Here is a 20,062-nt window from a genome sequence, read left to right as displayed (position 1 = left end):
TCCTCCCACCAGAAAATGATGAATAATAAGCCCACTCCACTATACACCCCTCCTCTGCATATTAAACATCCTCTACCACCCTGGAAGTTATGTATCAGACCCCTTCATTCAGCCCAATGCCCCCTTCTCCCACCCCATCTCCCACCACCTGTGCAGTAAAGGGGTAATTAGTGGAAATTACTGATCCAGGCCCTACATGCTGAGCGGTTGATATAATACCCCCTACCACCCACGGGACATCAAAGCTTCCCCTACCGCTGGAGGATCGGTAGGGGCCCCAATACATTGCTATGCCCAGGGGTCTACACTGCTGTTATATATATGTGTGTGTGATTATTATTTTTATAAATTTGGTCTATCTATAATACCTTCACTGACCCGGCATATACTAGGTCACCTAAGTGTCCATCTCTATGCTTTGCTCCGCCCCTCTGGAAACCCCCTTCTGAAAATCCTGCATTTGCCCCTGAGCCGCGCTCAGCTACTTCCTGGTTCTGACTCTGTAGGCTGCAAGGTGAGGTTCCTACCAGGCTACAAGCCAAAAGCAGGCACCCCCCCCCCTCCCCCGATAGTTCATACATGCACTGCACATAGTCCACTTTCGAGCTGCCCTCTCCGGGAGAGGGCAGCCAGCTCTGTCAGGCAGGGGGGCGGGGCCATTTCCAGGACTGGAAAAAGAGGCGGTCCGGGGGCATGGCCACACAGATGATGCCCTGTTGGGGGCATGTCTACAGCGTCACGGCATTTTAGCCCCGCCCCCCGCCGGGCAATGCCGGTATTTCAGTCATTGCACTGAGGGGGCGGGGCTAAAATGCCGCGATCGCGGCTTTTTACCTGCGGACCCCCCCTCCCCCCGCCGAGGGACAGGAGGGGATATGCGGGAGGATTGCCACCATTTCCGGGGGACTGGGAGGGGGACCCGATTTCCGGGACCCTCCCGGCCATTCCGGGAGGGTAGGCAACCCTGACATAGTCTGGGACTGGATGCTTGCCAGTACCAGTGATGGAGGCAGCTAATGTGTATGGGCTTATTTTCCCCAGACGGGGCCTTGACTTTGAGTAGGTGTAGGAGTAGGAGGTGTCAGAGCATAGTTGCCTACCCTCCTGTATTCTGCAGGAGACTCCCTGAAATAACAGCAATCTCCCTCTCTCCCTCATTAGTCTAGCAATCTTCCTCATGTCACCTAGCCCACACTACACTGTTACATCATAGTTACCTCCCCTCCTGCATTCTGCAGGAGACTCCCTGACATAGCAGCATTCTCCCTCTCTCCCTCATTAGTCTTGTAATCTCCCTCACGTCACCTAGCCCACATTACACTGTTACATCATAATTACCTCCCCTCCTGCATTCTGCAGGAGACTCCCTGAAATAACAGCAATCTCCCTCTCTCCCTCATTAGTCTAGCAATCTCCCTCATGTCACCTAGCCCATATTACACTGTTACAGCATAGTTACCTCCCCTCCTGCATTCTGCAGGAGACTCCCTGACATAGCAGCAATCTCCCTCTCTCCCTCATTAGTCTAGCAATCTCCCTTGTGTCACCTAGCCCACACTACACTGTTACATTTTGGGGAATAAAGGAATGAGAGACAGATACATTTACATTGAATCATCAGCACCATTTCCCAGCACTTTACCAAGTATAGTAGCTCTTACTAACTGCTTTGAGCTCATCTACATTTGGATATAAGTCATTGTAAAAGATCCCTCTCAGATGTAGCAGTACACACCCACGCTTCTAGGTGCCACGTTCACAATCTCTTTTCACAATCTCTCCATATATGGAACTAGACACGCCCTTTGGTTAGAACATGACACGCCCCCCTCAATGGGGCGCTGTGCAAAATTCTGCCACCAACTATAATCTCCCTGAAACTAGTTTTCAAAAGTAGGCAAGTATGTGTCAGAGGCATGACTGAGATTGCATGCGGATACTTGTGGAAGACGAGCAAGGCTGAAGCCTGTGTGGCTATATACCTGCAAGAAGCAGGCAAGGTGAGACTTTGTTTGCAGACTAGCTGCGCAGTATGGTGATGGGCGAAGTAAATCCCTAAATCTTATTTGGCTATTCTCCCAGATCAGCTGTGAGCCGAAAATCAGGTGAACCTCGTGGCCCCCCGACAAGTATCCCAAATCTCTGCGTAACCCGCCACCCACTTTGGGTGGTCCTTGCTGATTCGCTTCATCCTATCCACGCCCCCATCTGTATAATGCCAGCAATCTCTGCATTATATAGCAAGGGAGTGGCTACAATGATGTGTCTCAGCCTCTGTACAGCCCCCGCTCCCCCTGCAACACATCACACCCCACCCCCATTTCATTCATTTACATGGAAGGCTCTGTGTTCCCTGAAGCGACTGAATCAGGCCCTTAGTGTCTGAGTATAAATGACAACAAGAACCTTTCTGGCCTAATTTACTTGCCCAGCGCTTGCTAGTTACATCTCACGGCCCTAAGCAATGTGACAGGTGCAGGCGTTGCCCCTGGAAACGCTGATTTTCAGATTAAGCTATAAATCTGGCCCCATCTTTACACTGAATGCATCACCCCATCACAGTGAGGGACTTCAATCCCCTTTCTTGTCCTTATTAGGTAGAAGAGCCGGCCGGCCATGGTGATTAAATCAAGTATGTTGGATTTTGGTTAAACCCCATTGTGTCAAATGTGAAGGAATGTGGAAATGATGCCAGGGGTCTTGGAGAGTCACCAGGAAAGTGCGATCGTGCAGCACAGCCAGTAAAAGCATTACATTGCCGGTCGCAGAGCGGTCCAGGAACAATATCTGCTGGGAGCTGACTCAAAGAATTCACACTATGAAATATCACTCCGCTAGGACGCGATTAGTGTTGCAATGCAGTCAAGCTGCAGCCTGCGTATCTCCGCTGCTAATTCTGGGAAATCGGAGAACCCCAGGTCGCCTTTACATACGATACAGTTACCGAGACTCAGAGACTAATGGGGCCTACACACATAGCCAGATGCACTAAGCTTCAAACGTGATCAAATGGAGAATGATATACAGCCAGCCAATCAGCTCCTATCTGCCATGTCACAGGCTGTGTTTGAAAAATGTCAGGCAGGAGCTGATTGGTTGTTGTTTTTTTTTATCATTCTTCATTTTATCACTTTTGAAGCTTAGTGCATCTGGCCCTAGATCAGTTAGAAAATGCCCCTACATGGCTATGTGCCATGGGGGGCAGTGGCGGTTTTTACCTATGGGCTTCAGCCCGCCCCAGGTAAAATCCGCCACAGTCTCCGCCTAAAGTGAAGCCAGATGCAGTCTGTGAGGCTGCACTGGCTTCACTGTGACTGGCAGTGACTTCTTATTGGAAGTCTGACCTGCCAGTCACCAAGGCAGTCCTATCGGGAGGTGTTCCCTCCCTCCGGGATGCCTCTCTCTGCGCAAATGCGCGGCAGCCCCCAAAACAGGTCCTGCGCATGTGCCGGAACCCGGGAACCCGAATCAAGCCTCCGGGGGCTGCTGCAAAGGAGGAGGCTTGGGCCAGCACATGCACAGTATCTATGAAATTACTGCACATGCGCTGGCCCCGTGCAGGATTCCAGCAGCAGTGGCGTAACTTCCAAAAATTGCACCACCCTGCCAAAGGTTTCTGGTGCACCCTCCCAACCCCAAACCCCCCGCCTGCCACATATACATACATACTACATGTATACTTACATACTCAGGAGTCCGGCTGTCATCGGCGTGGGTGGGAGTCCGGCTGTCATCGGCGTGGGTGGGAGCTGGGATGCCTGTCAGCGCTGCATTGGTCGCTCCCGTCCTGGCTTCATTCTGATATGAAGAACGGACCATCACAAAATGTCCACCCCCATACAGCAGACAGTTTCAGAGAACTGTCTGCTATATGGGGGCGGACATTTTATGATGGTCCATTCTCTATATCATCAGAATGAAGCCAGGACGGGAGCCGGGACCACTGCAGCGCTGACAGGCATCCCAGCTCCCACCCGCACCGTACCGCTATTACAATAGCACCGCAGCCCCCCGGCGCCCGCACTTACACTGCGCCTCCCCGCGACTGCGGGGGATGAGGTGCTATTGTTAGGCCACTGTCCAGCAGCAGTGGAGCGCGGTGGCGGTGACAGCGGCAGTTGCAGTGGAGGGGGTGGAACACACTGCAGTAGCCCCCCTCCTCCAAAACAGTAAGAGCCGCTACTGTACGTGATAGCAATGCGCAGCCCCGCATGTCACTATTGCCTGGCAATTAATACTAATATTGCTGGATATTAATCGTTCTCACCGGAGAACACTGACCCTGACAGGTCACGCAGCACAAAGCGCGGAGCGCACAGCACTTCTGCACTTGTGTAGGCCCCTTTAATGTATGTAACACTGTAATATTTTCTATGGCCGCCAAGTGGACGCATACAGAACAGAGGGCCTGATTCAGCCATGATCACCTGTGCCAGCCGCAGCGCAGTTTCCCTATGATCGGGAAACACACACAGGACCAGTTCTGAGCACGTACAAGACGGGTCCTGCGATCACACTGCAGTTTTGCAAATGCTGCTGCTTGATTGACAGAAGGACTTGTTTTGGGGAGAGGGGTGGGGCAGCCGGATTTGCTGGAAACGGGCACTGGCCACACCCACACTGCAAAGCTACACCCATACAGCACTGACCACAGCTCCTCCCCTTTGCAGCATCTGGCTCCTCCTATTCTCAGCACAGACCCTGAATGTTTTTGTCCCCAGGCCCATGTGTGCTGTAACCGGGCACTGCTGACCAGGAAATCTCAGTTAAATAATGACTACATATAAGTGTTTGCTTACAGCTGTTACTGTACACGGTACATTATCTAGGAGATAAATGAGCAAATGTTAGTAGAGGGTGGAAGGTGGTTAGATATGTGGTGAGCGGTATACAAGGGGAGTATCAAGGGAAATACAGCGCATCTAAGCAGCGGTATTTCACTGCAAGGCAAGCCATGTAAAGGTGCCTGCCGGGCATGCGGATGCGCATCCCCCGCTGCCCAGCAAATATGCCCTGAGCACTGCGACCATCAAATTAATCCTACAGTGCTCACAAATCTAAGTCAGTGGGCGGGATTCTCTAACAACCAGCGCAGCACATTGCCGGCACTCGCAGAGTTAATAACCGCATATGCAGTAACATATGCGGTTATTAACGCCAAGGCGATTACCGGCGATGTGCTGCGGGTCCCCCCCTCCCTCCCTGAACCCTTACCCGGCTGTGTGAGGGCTCCCTTTCCTCCTCCCTGCACCCGGAAGCTGTGCAGGGAGGAGGAGATCACTGGTCCGGGATTCCGACCAGGATTCCGACCGCCGGGATTTAGTCCAATCCTGTGTAATGAGCACTACAGTGGGGCATATTCTGTAATGGGCATTTAAGTTTGTGTGGCATCATGTGTAAGAATGTGTTGCTCCGGGCACCATGTCACCTAGCTACTCCTCTGGGCACAGCTGGTGCATCTGTGTACGCAGCTGCTGTGTCAGAAGGCATCGTGTTTAAAAACACTACAGTCATCTCTGGTCCACTGCTGCCTCCAAAGACGCAACTGCGGAACCACTGTGTGAACATCGGACAAAATAGTCAGAGAAGCTGGGTCCCAGGACTCAGACTCCCCTGGCTTTGACATGCCCAGAAAACACCAAACACCAGCAGCCTGTCAGTCATTACATAACCTCATTAAGCTATCAGCCTAGAGTGAACTGCAGTAAATTCACTATATAATGTACTGTACACCTAAGTGGCCAAACCAGGTCTACAATCCATGTTTTCCAGGCATGTGCAGCACATACTTTTTGTACTGTGCGATGAGGTGCCGCGGGAGCGCGCACCCCATCGCATAGCATCGCACCGCCGGGATCGGTGCGTGTGTGGGCACCATAAGTTAATAATGACAGCACCTGTGCACCAGCTAGGTGGTCTGGGAATGTGACCATTAGTAATGACTACAGCTGTGCACCAGCTAGGTGGTCTGGGAAATGTGACAGTTGGTAATGACTGCACCTGTGCACCAGCTAGGTGGTCTGGGAATGTGACCATTAGTAATGACTGCACCTGTGCGCCAGCTAGGTGGTCTGGGAAATGTGACAGTTGGTAATGACTGCACCTGTGCGCCAGCTAGGTGGTCTGGGAAATGTGACAGTTGGTAATGACTGCACCTGTGCACCAGCTAGGTGGTCTGGGAAACATGACCTGTTGGTAGATCTCTGTGTAGCCAGCCCTGATGTTCTCTCAGCCCGTGCCTCTAGCACTATCATTACTAATAATGTGTGAGCTGGAGAACGCAGCAATGAGATTATACCAGGTCTGTGTATTACAATGTTGGTCTCCATAGTGACCTATGTAACTGCAATGAGCAATCCCAGACATTTGCCAATGATAAGTGAATGGGAACCACACACAGACCTGATACAATGTTTCCTACAATACAAGGCATTTATTTGGTCCCCGCCACTGCCCCACCCCCCACTGACCCCCAGGGTGCTGCACATTGTAGCGCCTGGTCACTGGTCAACAACAAGTTCCAGAGATACAATATTGCAGCTGATAACAACATTAACGAGGTCTCTTTTCAAAGCAATTAATAATTTATGTTCTTTGTCTCCTCAAAATATTTATGATGCAGCCCTTACTATGTTTGGCTGACCCCAACGCCGAGCGATCAGGCTGCGTATAACACGCTGCGCAGTGACGGAATCTGTCTATAAACAGCACAAAAACAACAGATGGAAAAACAAACCTGTAGAACATTCTAAGATTGTTGGGTGACGCGTTTACATGAACAGAAAAGGGGTGTACCGTAAGATATCGCATTCATTACACAGTGTGACTACAGGAACCTAATCGGACAATTGTGGATACTTAGTAAATAGCCAATACTGCGCCCTCATATCTCCTTGTTACAAGACCCCCCCCCCAAACACACACACACGGCACACTGGTAAATGCTACAATGACACCAAGTGATATATGTAGTAGGGTGCAAGTTGCAGGAGATGTGGGAAAAAGCCCGTATTTTTAACCCTGTGAGTGCCAACATCTCTGTGAGCGATGTGCAAAATATCCACTAGAAGTGCCAGCGCCGCTCACATTTGTTATATAAATTCAAACACAAAAATGGTGTCTGAAAAGATTATGGGTGAGATTTAATAGGATGAGAGATTCAGAAAGTGAGAGATTTGGGAAGAAATCTCCAGTTTTTTTAAAGCAGCAATCATTTACACGGCAAAACCAGTTTGACCCCAAATTTCCTGTGTAAGGTAATACCCCTTTCACATCGCACTTTTAAAACGGTATATTGCTGTTTTTTTCCATTTTAAAACGTTTAAGGCTGCAATGTGAAAGTGCCAGAGTTGATTTACCGGTTAAAGATAACCGGTATTTCAACACGGTTAAAAAGCAGAGTCCTACACGTTTTAAAGCCGTTTTTTAGGCAGTGTGAATGGCTCTATTTCAATGGCTTGAAACGTGTCCCTTGGGGGTTAAACGGGTTGAATGTTTGAATGGTATTAAATGATTTTTAAAACGGTTTTCACCTGCAATGTGAAAGGTCTCAAGGCTCAGACCCGTTTTAAAGTCCCATTTAAGAATACCGTGTCATTACCCATTTCTGCAATGTGAAAGCAGTAAAACAGTACCGGTCATTGTGATGAATACAAATGTTGGCTTGGCAATTGTAACACCTATTTTGCCAAATTGACTTGGCGCTCAAAGGGTTAAAGCGGCAATCATTTACAAGGCAAAAACAACCTGGTTACACTTAAGGTGTATTATTATCCGGTTGCTTGGAAACCTATATCGCTCCAGGCAATGGGCATGTAAATCCCTGGCAATGAGCATGTAACCCACTGGTAACATTAAAAAGAAACACTGGCAATGAATAAGAAACCACTGGAAACAAGCATGAAACGAGCCTGTAAACCTTTGGCAACGAACATGAAACCCCTGGCAATGAGCATTTAGATAAAATGATAATAAATGTGTGTGTGTGTGTGTGGGGGGGGGGGGCAGAATTTCTAGGTCCACCACTGCCTGCAGTATGTTACTGACACGCACAACGTGAGGATTTCATGTCTCTTACAGACCGCTACGTGCTTCCTAATTGTTGCTTATTGATATAATCGCCAGAAAAACTATTCTTGCATAAATGTTTCTCTTGTTAAACTAAAGCTTCCAGTGCCCAGATTTCCCCTAATCCCAAACTCCTTATCTGGCATTGAATGGCGGCCAGCGACGTATCTGCAGCTTGTGGCACCCAGTCTGATATCACAGCTCCGTGATAACTCCCAAGAAATCTCTTTTATTGTTGTAGCTACAAAGTTGCTATGAACCCGATGCCTGACTCACGCCTCCCAATGGTGAGTATAGAGTTCAGCTAGAGGGAAGCCCCCCGGGACCAGATCTCATTACCGTACCCCATGGAAAGATTCAACGCTTTCTGTACAGAAACAAAGGGTCTGATTCAGGTGGGATGTGTTCGCTAAATGAAGCTGCTAGCCGGAGAAATCATTCGATAATCACTCACCATCGAATAATGGGCCTAATTCAGACCTGTTCGTTAGACTGCGTTCACTCACATCCTAGCGAACAGGTCAGCACCGCCTGTCCGAGAACACATCCCCTCGTATGTGTCCGAAGAGGACAGAAATCAGTCGATGGTCACCGATGATCTAATGATTTCTATCCACTTCCGAAATAAAATGTCACTGATGACTGACCTTTAATTTTAGCCGGAGATGGGCGAATACGGGGTGGCCGCTGACGTGCACATGCGCAGGTGCCCCACCATTTGGCCCCTTCTGATCAAGTCTGAATTAGTCCCTATGTGTATGCACATATGGGTGATGTAGAACTTCATGTCACGCCTACCTTCGTACGGAGATCCGTAACTGGGCTTCCTCATGAGTTCAGTGAGGGCGGAACTGTGGACTATGCACAGATAGGTCCTTTGGCGGCGCTGCTTCTGATGCTTTGCTGCCTCACTGTTACAAGAAGGGACTATCCCTTAAAGTCCCAGGACGTTGCAAGTTTGACAAAAAAAGAATTTAGTACCAGTGTTGGCGCTGCATCAGTTAAGTATAGGGAGATGGAGGATACTTATCTTCGATTTCTGGTGTTACGGCTTCTAGGCTAGAAGATAAGTATCCTCCATCTCCCTATACTTAACTGATGCAGCGCCAACACTGGTACTATATGCAGAGATTGCCATTACCAAACTGAAGGATAGGGGGCGCTGCCAGACAACCCTGCTCTTGTCAGAACCACACTGTACACATACCGTATCACTGTACATTGTAACAGAATAGTTCTACCCCCGATCATCTAAAGAGGCTTCCAGTAGATAATATATAAAACCAAAGCACAAACTTTTATAGTTATGAGACAGATAAACAGAAATGATACAATCGTCTGTACAGAATTGTAAAAACAACGTGAGTTATGTGATGCTCTATGAATCTGGAATCAGTTGCATAAACTCTGTCGCCGACGACCCACGCTGAGACGTATCTCTGTCTGGAATAGAAGTGGGCCGGTTGCTTTTTTAGAGCTACAATCTTGTGAAACCTCTAAGATGAAACATGGAGCTGTTCTATTTCCCTTGTTCCTCTACTTGAAGCTCCTTATAAATATTTGTGGTTTGCCAAGTGTCATGCCATCGCCATGGCAACCACAGTTACATGACATGATGTCATTACGTAACCAGAAAGGTATGCAGAAGGGATGAAATGAGGTCAAAAGCAGTGCATCATGGGAATAGGAAGAGTAGTTGCTCCCTTATAACATGGCTGTATCCATATTATTTGCCTACACTTGTCTACTTGGGTTTCAAATAGCTGACGGGGCATCCAGGCGGTAACTAGGCTCATAGGTGTGCTCTGGATCTCTAGCCTAAGGATGGCCATCATTGCTATTGCCATCGATGGCAATATTGCAACTCACCATCGATGGTGCTAAACTATGCAATGGATGGCCATCAATATTTTACTTATCGAAGGTCATCCATTTTGTTTGACTGATTGGCCTGTAGGCCAAACAAAACACGGGGCGGGGGGCTTCGCGGGAGTCGGGGGCGGAGCTATGCTCCGTGTCCCGGCACTTAAAAAAAAAAGCAACACATCGGTTTTGCTGTGCCATCGATGGAAGGAAAACATCTGGTTCTCCCCCATCGATGGTGAAAAGTATTCACCATCGGTCACAAACCATCAATGATTTGAATCACCGATGGTCTATAGCAATCCCTATTCTAGCCACCCCCCCCCGATGTGGCAGTGGGCTATAGCTTTATTGTAATTGTTCACACATTGTCGATAACTGTTGCTATGGCGATGCATTACACTCATACAATGGCAAGTATTCAATGCTCTTGATTCACCGTTTTTTTTCGGTGAACAGGGCGGTTTTTCGGCAAAACTGTGAATTATTTCTCCCATGATATTCGCCGTATTCAATGATCACTTTTTTGGGGGGTGAAGTTCTCTGTTCTGCTTTCGACATCTTTTTTAGGTGAACTGTAATTTTGTCTAAAAAAATCAGTTTATTTATTATTTGAAGGATCTTGCTATTTTTATTTCTTGAAAGGCACCACATAAATATATTTTGACTTTTTAGTTTTTAGTTTTTTTTTCATCACATTGGCGGGGACCCGCTCATTAAGTATTCACTGTGCTGGGTCCCGCTCATTACATATGCACGGAGCGGGACCAGCTCAGCACTGACTTCTGCCTGGGTCACCCGGACCTCTCTTGTGCTCCGGCCGGTGGATGTGAGCTGCAGCCCTCCGTCTCCCTCTGCACAGCGGCCGCCCTGTCCCCCTCCTGCCTGTGCAGAGCCGGGTGTCCGCCATCATGCCTGCTTCCGCCGTGTCGCCCTATTGTGCTATTTTGGCCATCAGGGGCAGTGAGCCCCTGAGGCGTTAAATATGGTGACCGGCAGGCTGGCGGCAAATTGTGGATAACGGCGAGCGCACGTGATTCGCTGCCATGCGCTCACCGTGCAGTTATATACCTGCCAATGGGCCAGGTTCTCTAAGCTTCAAAAGTGATAAAATGGAGAGTGATAAACAGTCAGCCAATCAGCTCCTGTCTGACATTTTTCAAACACAGTCTGTGACATGGCAGAAAGGAGCTGATTGGCTGGCAGTTTATCACTCTCCATTTTATCACTTTTGAAGCTTAGAGAATCTGGCCCAATGTCTCTTAAGTAAGATGATCTAACACGGTCTCCACCCTATTGGGTTCCACTTGCAATTTGCAGGTTTTTCACAGCGTTTGATTTCGAGACTGCTCTCCGCTTATCATAGGAATATGTGTACTATGACAATAGCATTCCTGTGTGTCACATCACGCACCCAACAACAGCTATAAGAGGCTCACACACAGCTGTTACTGAGACAGTCAGAGACACCATAGGCTCCCCCTGCATTGAAATACTTTCACCAATAAAAGACAACATGCTGGCAACCTGATCGCTATTGGTCACCTGGAAAAAGACAAGGGAGGAGGAGCTTGGAAGATTGGCAGAGCAAGATGAGGGAGAGACAGGGTAAGAGAGGGAGAGAGATGGGAGGGTAGGTGGCAAGGGCGTAACTAGATACATTTGGGCCCCATAGCAAAAGTTTGTAAGGGCCCCTATTCATCAACTAATGCTGAAAAATGTATATAGCACATGATACTTTGACAGGCCCATAGCAGCTGCACCCCCTGCACATATGGTAGTTACGCCCTTGGTAGGTGGGTCTTTGAGAGAGAAAGAAAGATGGCTATAGAGAAAGGAAGAATGAGGAGTAGAGACAGGGTATGAGAGGGAGTGAGATGGGGAGCAGGCGGTGATGGGAGAGGACAGAGAGGAAGAGGAGGGAGGATCAGGGTAAGAGAGGGAGTGAGATGGGGAGGGGACAGTGATGGGAGAGGGCAGAGAGGAAGATGAGGGGAGGATCAGGGTAAGAGAGGGAGTGAGATGGGAGGTTGGGGGGGAGGGTCTCAAAAATAAATTCCCCGCCGGCCTCCCCCCGTGTTACACCCCCCCCCCCCCCCCCCCATCGCCGCAGGCATATCTGTCCGCGCATCCCGGCTCCCCTCCTGGCTTCAATTAATTCTATGCAGACGGACCACGATAAAATGGCCGCCCCCATACCGCAGACAGTTTCAGAGAACTGTCTGCTTTATGGGGCGGCCATTTTATTGTGGTCCGTCTCCATAGAATTGATTGAAGCCAGGAGGGGAGCCGGGACGTGCAGACAGGTAAGAAATAGAAAGAAATGCTATTCAAAAGACTGGGTGGCCGCTGATTGGCTGGGAAGTCAGACAATCAGCAGCCACCCAGTCTTTTGAATAGGATGGTTTGTATTCTCCCACTGCTCTGCGGTCCCCACGGCGAGCGGGAGAATAGAAACCATCCTATTCAAAAGACTGGGCAGCCGCTGATTGGCTGAGTTCCCAGCCAATCAGTGGCCGCCCAGTCTTTTGAATAGGATTTCTTTCTATTCTCCCGCTGCGCCCCCGGTCTCTATGATCTGCACTGCGCCGCGGTCCCCGCTCCCTGCCTGCAGCTACATCTCGCGCCGCTCCCTCGGACCGGTCACCACTCCCAGCCTGCTCCTGCCGCTCCCCAGACCGGTCCCCACTCCCAGCCTGCTCCTGCCGCTCCCCAGACCGGTCCCCACTCCCAGCCTGCTCCTGCCGCTCCCCCTCGGACCGGTCCCCGCTCCCACAGACCGCCAGCTCCCCTGCAGCTCTCTGGATTTTTACATGTGATAAATCGCATCCGATTTATCACATGTACAAAATGGCACATCAAGTGCCAAATCTTATCAAGCTCCCCCGGGGAGCTGCCGGGGAAGCTCAGGGGAGATCAGGGCTGACTTGTCCTTAGGACAAGTTGCCCTAGTGTATGGGGGCCTTAAGAGAGGGTGTGAGATGGGAGGGTGGGGGGTCTCAGAGAGCGAGAGATGGCTACAGAGAAAGGAAGAATGAGATGGGAGGGTGGGGGAGTCTCAGAAAGAGATAGGGGAGTGAGAAAGAAAGGGAGATAGATGGGGAAAGGGACAGCAATAGGAGGGGGCAGAGAGAGATGAGGGAGAGAATGGGTAATGAAAGAAAGAAAGAAAGAAAGAAAGATAGAGAAGTTAAGAGAGGGGCGAAAGAGGGAAAAAGCTATGAATACAGGGGAAAAAGCAACTGGCATCCCTGGACTGGGGGGAGGGGGGGGAAGGAGAGATATGAGGGAGACACAGTAAGAGAGGGGAAAAAACAACTAGCAAACCAGTGAATGAGGGGGGAGTATCAATAGTGACTAATGTTCTTACATATACTGTACTCAGTCCTCATGTATTGCACAGCGCTCAGAACATCTGTGCTCAGTCCCAGAATAACATGACCCCAAACACTCATCTAGTAATAAAAGTCTGTTATTTCATAGTGCGGAGTGGAGATTATATGAGCAGACTGTCCCCCACCGTGTACAATAATACAAGTGCTGGCATTATTACAGTATATCTTACAGCTCAGCTGCATGATCATTGCACGTATTACAGCCGCAGGATCATAGCCTGTGTGTCCTATATCACAGCCGCAGGATCATAGCCTGTGTGTCCTATATCACAGCCGCAGGATCATAGCCTGTGTGTCCTATATCACAGCCGCAGGATCATAGCCTGTGTGTCCTATATCACAGCCGCAGGATCATCACCTGTGTGTCCTATATCACAGCCGCAGGACCACTGCCTGTGTGTCCTATATCACAGCCGCAGGATCATAGCCTGTGTGTCCTATATCACAGCCGCAGGATCACTGCCTGTGTGTCCTATATCACAGCCGCAGGTTCATAGCCTGTGTGTCCTATATCACAGCCGCAGGATCATAGCCTGTGTGTCCTATATCAAAGCCGCAGGATCACTGCCTGTGTGTCCTATATCACAGCCGCAGGATCACTGCCTGTGTGTCCTATATCACAGCCGCAGGATCATAGCCTGTGTGTCCTATATCACAGCCGCAGGATCAACACCTGTGTGTCCTATATCACAGCCGCAGGATCACTGCCTGTGTGTCCTATATCACAGCCGCAGGATTACTGCCTGTGTGTCCTATATCACAGATGCCGCAGGATCATGGCCTGTGTGTACTATATCACAGCCGCAGGATCATCACCTGTGTGTCCTATATCCCAGCCGCAGGATCACTGCCTGTGTGTCCTATATCACAGCCGCAGGATCATAGCCTGTGTGTCCTGTATCACAGCCGCAGGATCAGTGCCTGTGTGTCCTATATCACAGCCGCAGGATCACTGCCTGTGTGTCCGATATCACAGCCGCAGGATAATCATCTGTGTGTCCTATATCACAGCCGCAGGATCATCACCTGTGTGTCCTATATGACAGCCGCAGGATCATTGCATGTGTGTCCTGTATCACAGCCGCAGGATCATCACCTGTGTGTCCTATATGACAGCCGCAGGATCATTGCATGTGTGTCCTGTATCACAGCCACAGGATCACTGCCTGTGTGTCCGATATCACAGCCGCAGGATCATCATCTGTGTGTCCTATATCACAGCCGCAGGATCATCACCTGTGTGTCCTATATGACAGCCGCAGGATCATTGCATGTGTGTCCTGTATCACAGCCGCAGGATCATCACCTGTGTGTCCTATATGACAGCCGCAGGATCATTGCATGTGTGTCCTATATGACAGCCGCAGGATAATAGCCTGTGTCCTATATCACAGCCGCAGGATCATTGCATATGTGTCCTGTATCACAGCCGCAGGATCATAGCCTGTGTGTCCTATATTACAGCCGCAGGATCATAGCCTGTGTGTCCTATATCACAGCCGCAGGATCATAGCCTGTGTGTCCTATATCACAGCCACAGGATCATTGCATATGTGTCCTATATCACATCTGCAGGATCATAGCCTGTGTGTCCTATATCACAGCCACAGGATCACTGCCTGTGTGTCCTATATCACAGCCGCAGGATCATCACCTGTGTGTCCTATATCACAGCCGCAGGATCATAGCCTGTGTGTCCTATATCACAGCCGCAGGATCATAGCCTGTGTGTCCTATATCACAGCCACAGGATCATTGCATATGTGTCCTATATCACATCCGCAGGATCATAGCCTGTGTGTCCTATATCACAGCCACAGGATCACTGCCTGTGTGTCCTACTGTATATCACAGCCGCAGGATCATAGCCTGTGTGTACTATATCACAGCCACAGGATCACTGCCGGTGTGTCCTATATAACAGCCGCAGGATCATTGCCTGTGTGTCCTATATTACAGCCGCAGGATCATTGCCTGTGTGTCCTATATTACAGCCGCAGGATCGTCTCCTGCGTGTCTTATATCACAGATGCCGCAGGATCATGGCCTGTGTGTACTATATTACAGCCGCAGTTTATGTCAGAGCTGTGAAACCACAAATCCCGGCACCGGAACCGTATAGTGACTGGGTGTCAGTCCGTCAGGCCATCCGGCCTATTGGGTAGCATGGGAGAACCGTAGCACCCAAAGGAAACCCACAAAGACATGGGAGCACATATACACGCATGATAATAGGTCTGTGGTTGGAATTAACCCAAGACCCTGGAGCTGTAATACAGCAATGCTAACCATTGTTTTACCATGCTGACCATGTTATTTCATGTAAGCAGTAAGATGGTTGGAATTCAAAGCGAGAAAACCAATATTTATAGAGCGCATGTTTGGTGAATATACAGATAAGGCTCTTTGCTCACCAGTAATCGCCGGCAATATCCAAATCTTCTGCTGCCATCTTCCCCCGTCAGCATAAAGGAGAATGTCTCACTGAAACATAGGAAACGCACTGTGACAATATCTGCGGGGGGGGACAGGGTCACAGCTGCTGATTACAGGCTGCGGAGGAGGATGTGGGTCATACTCAGCAGGAGTTTAGGGAATCTCAGTTTGGACACGGACTTGGCGCAAGAACTTCCAAACTGCGGTGATCTGCCCAAAGTGTCACTTCTGAGGGCATAGGGGTCTGGCATTCAGGAAGCACATGTGCAAACCACAATGTCACCTACACACCTACCTGTCATACCCTGACACCACACACCTATCATACCCTGACACCACACACCTGTCGTACCCTGACACGCACACACCTGTCATACCCTGACACCACACACCTGTCATACCCTGACACCACACACCTGTCATACCCTGACACCACACACCTGTCATACCCTGACACGCACACACCTGTCATACCCTGACATCACACACCTGTCATACCCTGACACACACCTACCTGTCATACCCTGACACCACACACCTGTCATATCCTGACACGCACACACCTGTCATACCCTGACACACACCTACCTGTCATACCCTGACACCACACACCTGTCATACCCTGACACACACAGACCTGTCATACCCTGACACGCACGCACCTGTCATACCCTGACACCCACGTACCTGTCATACCCTGACACCCATGCACCTGTCATATCCTGACACCACACACCTGTCATACCCTGACACTCACACCTGTCATACCCTGACACCCACGCACCTGTCATACCCTGACACCACACACCTGTCATACCCTGACACCACACACCTGTCATACCCTGACACCACACACCTGTCATATCCTGACACGCACACACCTGTCATACCCTGACACGCACACACCTGTCATACCCTGACACACACCTACCTGTCATACCCTGACACACACAGACCTGTCATACCCTGACACACACAGACCTGTCATACCCTGACACACACACCTGTCATACCCTGACACGCACACACCTGTCATACCCTGACACACACGCATCTGTCATACCCTGACACACACACACCTGTCATACCCTGACACACACACACCTGTCATACCCTGACACCCACACACCTGTCATACCCTGACACCGACACACCTGTCATACCCTGACACGCACGCACCTGTCATACCCTGACACCCACGCACCTGTCATATCCTGACGCCACACACCTGTCATATCCTGACACCACACACCTGTCATACCCTGACACTCACACCTGTCATACCCTGACACCCACGCACCTGTCATACCCTGACACCACACACCTGTCATACCCTGACACCACACACCTGTCATACCCTGACACCACACACCTGTCATACCCTGACACCCACACACCTGTCATACCCTGACACGCACACACCTGTCATACCCTGACACCACACACCTGTCATACCCTGACACCTACACACCTGTCATATCCTGACACCACACACCTGTCATACCCTGACACCCACACACCTGTCATACCCTGACACTCACACCTGTCATACCCTGACACCCACGCATCTGTCATACCCTGACACCCACACACCTGTCATACCCTGACACACACCTACCTGTCATACCCTGACACCACACACCTGTCATATCCTGACACGCACACACCTGTCATACCCTGACACACACCTACCTGTCATACCCTGACACCACACACCTGTCATACCCTGACACACACAGACCTGTCATACCCTGACACCCACACACCTGTCATATCCTGACACCACACACCTGTCATATCCTGACACCACACACCTGTCATATCCTGACACCACACACCTGTCATACCCTGACACCACACACCTGTCATACCCTGACACGCACACACCTGTCATAACCTGACACCACACACCTGTCATACCCTGACACCACACACCTGTCATACCCTGACACGCACACACCTGTCATACCCTGACAACACACACCTGTCATACCCTGACACCACACACCTGTCATACCCTGACACCCACACACCTGTCATACCCTGACACGCACACACCTGTCATACCGTGACACCACACACCTGTCATACCCTGACACCACACACCTGTCATACCCTGACACCCACACACCTGTCATACCCTGACACACACGCACCTGTCATACCCTGACACACACGCACCTGTCATACCCTGACACACACGCACCTGTCATACCCTGACACCCACGCACCTGTCATACCCTGACACCCACGCACCTGTCATACCCTGACACCCACGCACCTGTCATACCCTGACACCCATGCACCTGTCATACCCTGACACCCACGCACCTGTCATACCCTGACACCCACGCACCTGCCATACACTGACACCCACACACCTGTCATACACTGACACCCACACACCTGTCATACCCTGACACCCACACACCTGTCATACCCTGACACCCACACACCTGTCATACCCTAACACCCACAGACCTGTCTTACCCTGACATGCACACACCTGTCATACACGCACACCTGTCATATCCTGACACCACACACCTGTCATATCCTGACACCACACACCTGTCATACCCTGACACGCACGCACCTGTCATACCCTGACACGCACGCACCTGTCATACCCTGACACGCATGCACCTGTCATACCCTGACACCCACGCACCTGTCATACCCTGACACCCACGCATCTGTCATACCCTGACACCCACACACCTGTCATACCCTGACACCACACACCTGTCATACCCTGACACCACACACCTGTCATACGCTGACACCCACACACCTGTCATACCCTGACACACACGCACCTGTCATACCCTGACACACACGCACCTGTCATACCCTGACACACACGCACCTGTCATACCCTGACACCCACGCACCTGTCATACCCTGACACCCACGCACCTGTCATACCCTGACACCCATGCACCTGTCATACCCTGACACCCACGCACCTGTCATACCCTGACACCCACGCACCTGCCATACACTGACACCCACACACCTGTCATACACTGACACCCACACACCTGTCATACCCTGACACCCACACACCTGTCATACCCTGACACCCACACACCTGTCATACCCTAACACCCACAGACCTGTCTTACCCTGACATGCACACACCTGTCATACTCGCCACGCAGCGGGCCCGGTGCCTCGCTACGCTCGGCACGCTATTTTATTCTCCCTCTATGGGTGTCGTGGACACCCACAGAGGGAGAAAGTTTCGGGATTTCGGCGGTCGGGATTCCAGTGTCGGGATTCCGACCGCCGGGATCCCGACCGCCGGCAAATTAACTGCATCCCCCCTGACACCCACACACCTGTCATACCCTGACACGCACACACCTGTCATACTCACACCCACACATCTGTCATATCCACACCCACACACCTGTCATATTCACACCCACACACCTGTCATACTCTCACACCTACACACCCATCTGTCACACCGTGACACGCACACACCTGTCATATGCTCAAACCCACACACCTGTCATACGCTCAAACCCACACACCTGTCATACTCACACCCACACACCCACCTGTCATACCCTTACACGCACACAACTGTCATACTCTCACACCCATACACCTGTCATACTCTCACACCCACACACCTGTCATACTCATACCCACACACCTGTCATATTCACACCCACACACCTGTCTTACCCTGACATGCACACACCTGTCATACTCTCACACCCACACACCTGTCATACTCTCACACCTACACACCCACCTGTCATACCCTCACACGCACACACCTGTCTTACCCTGACATGCACACACCTATCATACTATCACACCCACACACCTGTGATACTCACACCCACACACCTGTCATACCCTGACACCCAAACACCTGTCATACCCTCACACCCACACCCCTGTCATACCCTGACACCCAAACACCTGTCATACTCTCACACCCACACACCTGTCATACTCTTACGTACACCCAAACACCTGTCATACCATCACACCCACACACCTGTCATACCCTGACACGCACACACCTGTCATACCCTGACACGCACAAACCTGTCATACTATCACATGCACACACCTGTCATTCTCTCACACCCACACACCTGTCATACTCTCACGTACACCCAAACACCTGTCACACCATTACACCCACACACCTGTCACACCCTGACACGCACACACCTGTCACACCCTGACAGGCACACACCTGTCATACCCTGACACCCACACACCTGTCATACCCTGACACGCACAAACCTGTCATACTATCACATGCACACACC

The 20,062-nt window shown here is 50.5% G+C and overlaps 1 protein-coding gene across 4 annotated transcripts in view; it reads right to left on the bottom strand.

The window, feature by feature from the left end:
* Positions 1 to 20,062, bottom strand: part of DENND2B (DENN domain containing 2B) — a 197,584-nt gene that overhangs the window by 28,107 nt on the left and 149,415 nt on the right. For all 4 annotated transcript variants that reach the window (XM_083164631.1, XM_083164630.1, XM_083164629.1 and 1 more), the window contains one exon: positions 15,740 to 15,809. In XM_083164631.1, coding sequence (XP_083020757.1) covers positions 15,740 to 15,809 — 70 coding nt within the window. The remainder of the gene's footprint in view (positions 1 to 15,739; positions 15,810 to 20,062) is intronic.

Source organism: Crinia signifera, chromosome 11 (assembly GCF_055691185.1).
Source record: "Crinia signifera chromosome 11, ASM5569118v1, whole genome shotgun sequence".
Classification (NCBI taxonomy): domain Eukaryota; kingdom Metazoa; phylum Chordata; class Amphibia; order Anura; family Myobatrachidae; genus Crinia; species Crinia signifera.
The sequence above is the reverse complement of the archived record's forward strand: the minus strand, read 5'-3'. Positions and strand labels throughout refer to the sequence as shown.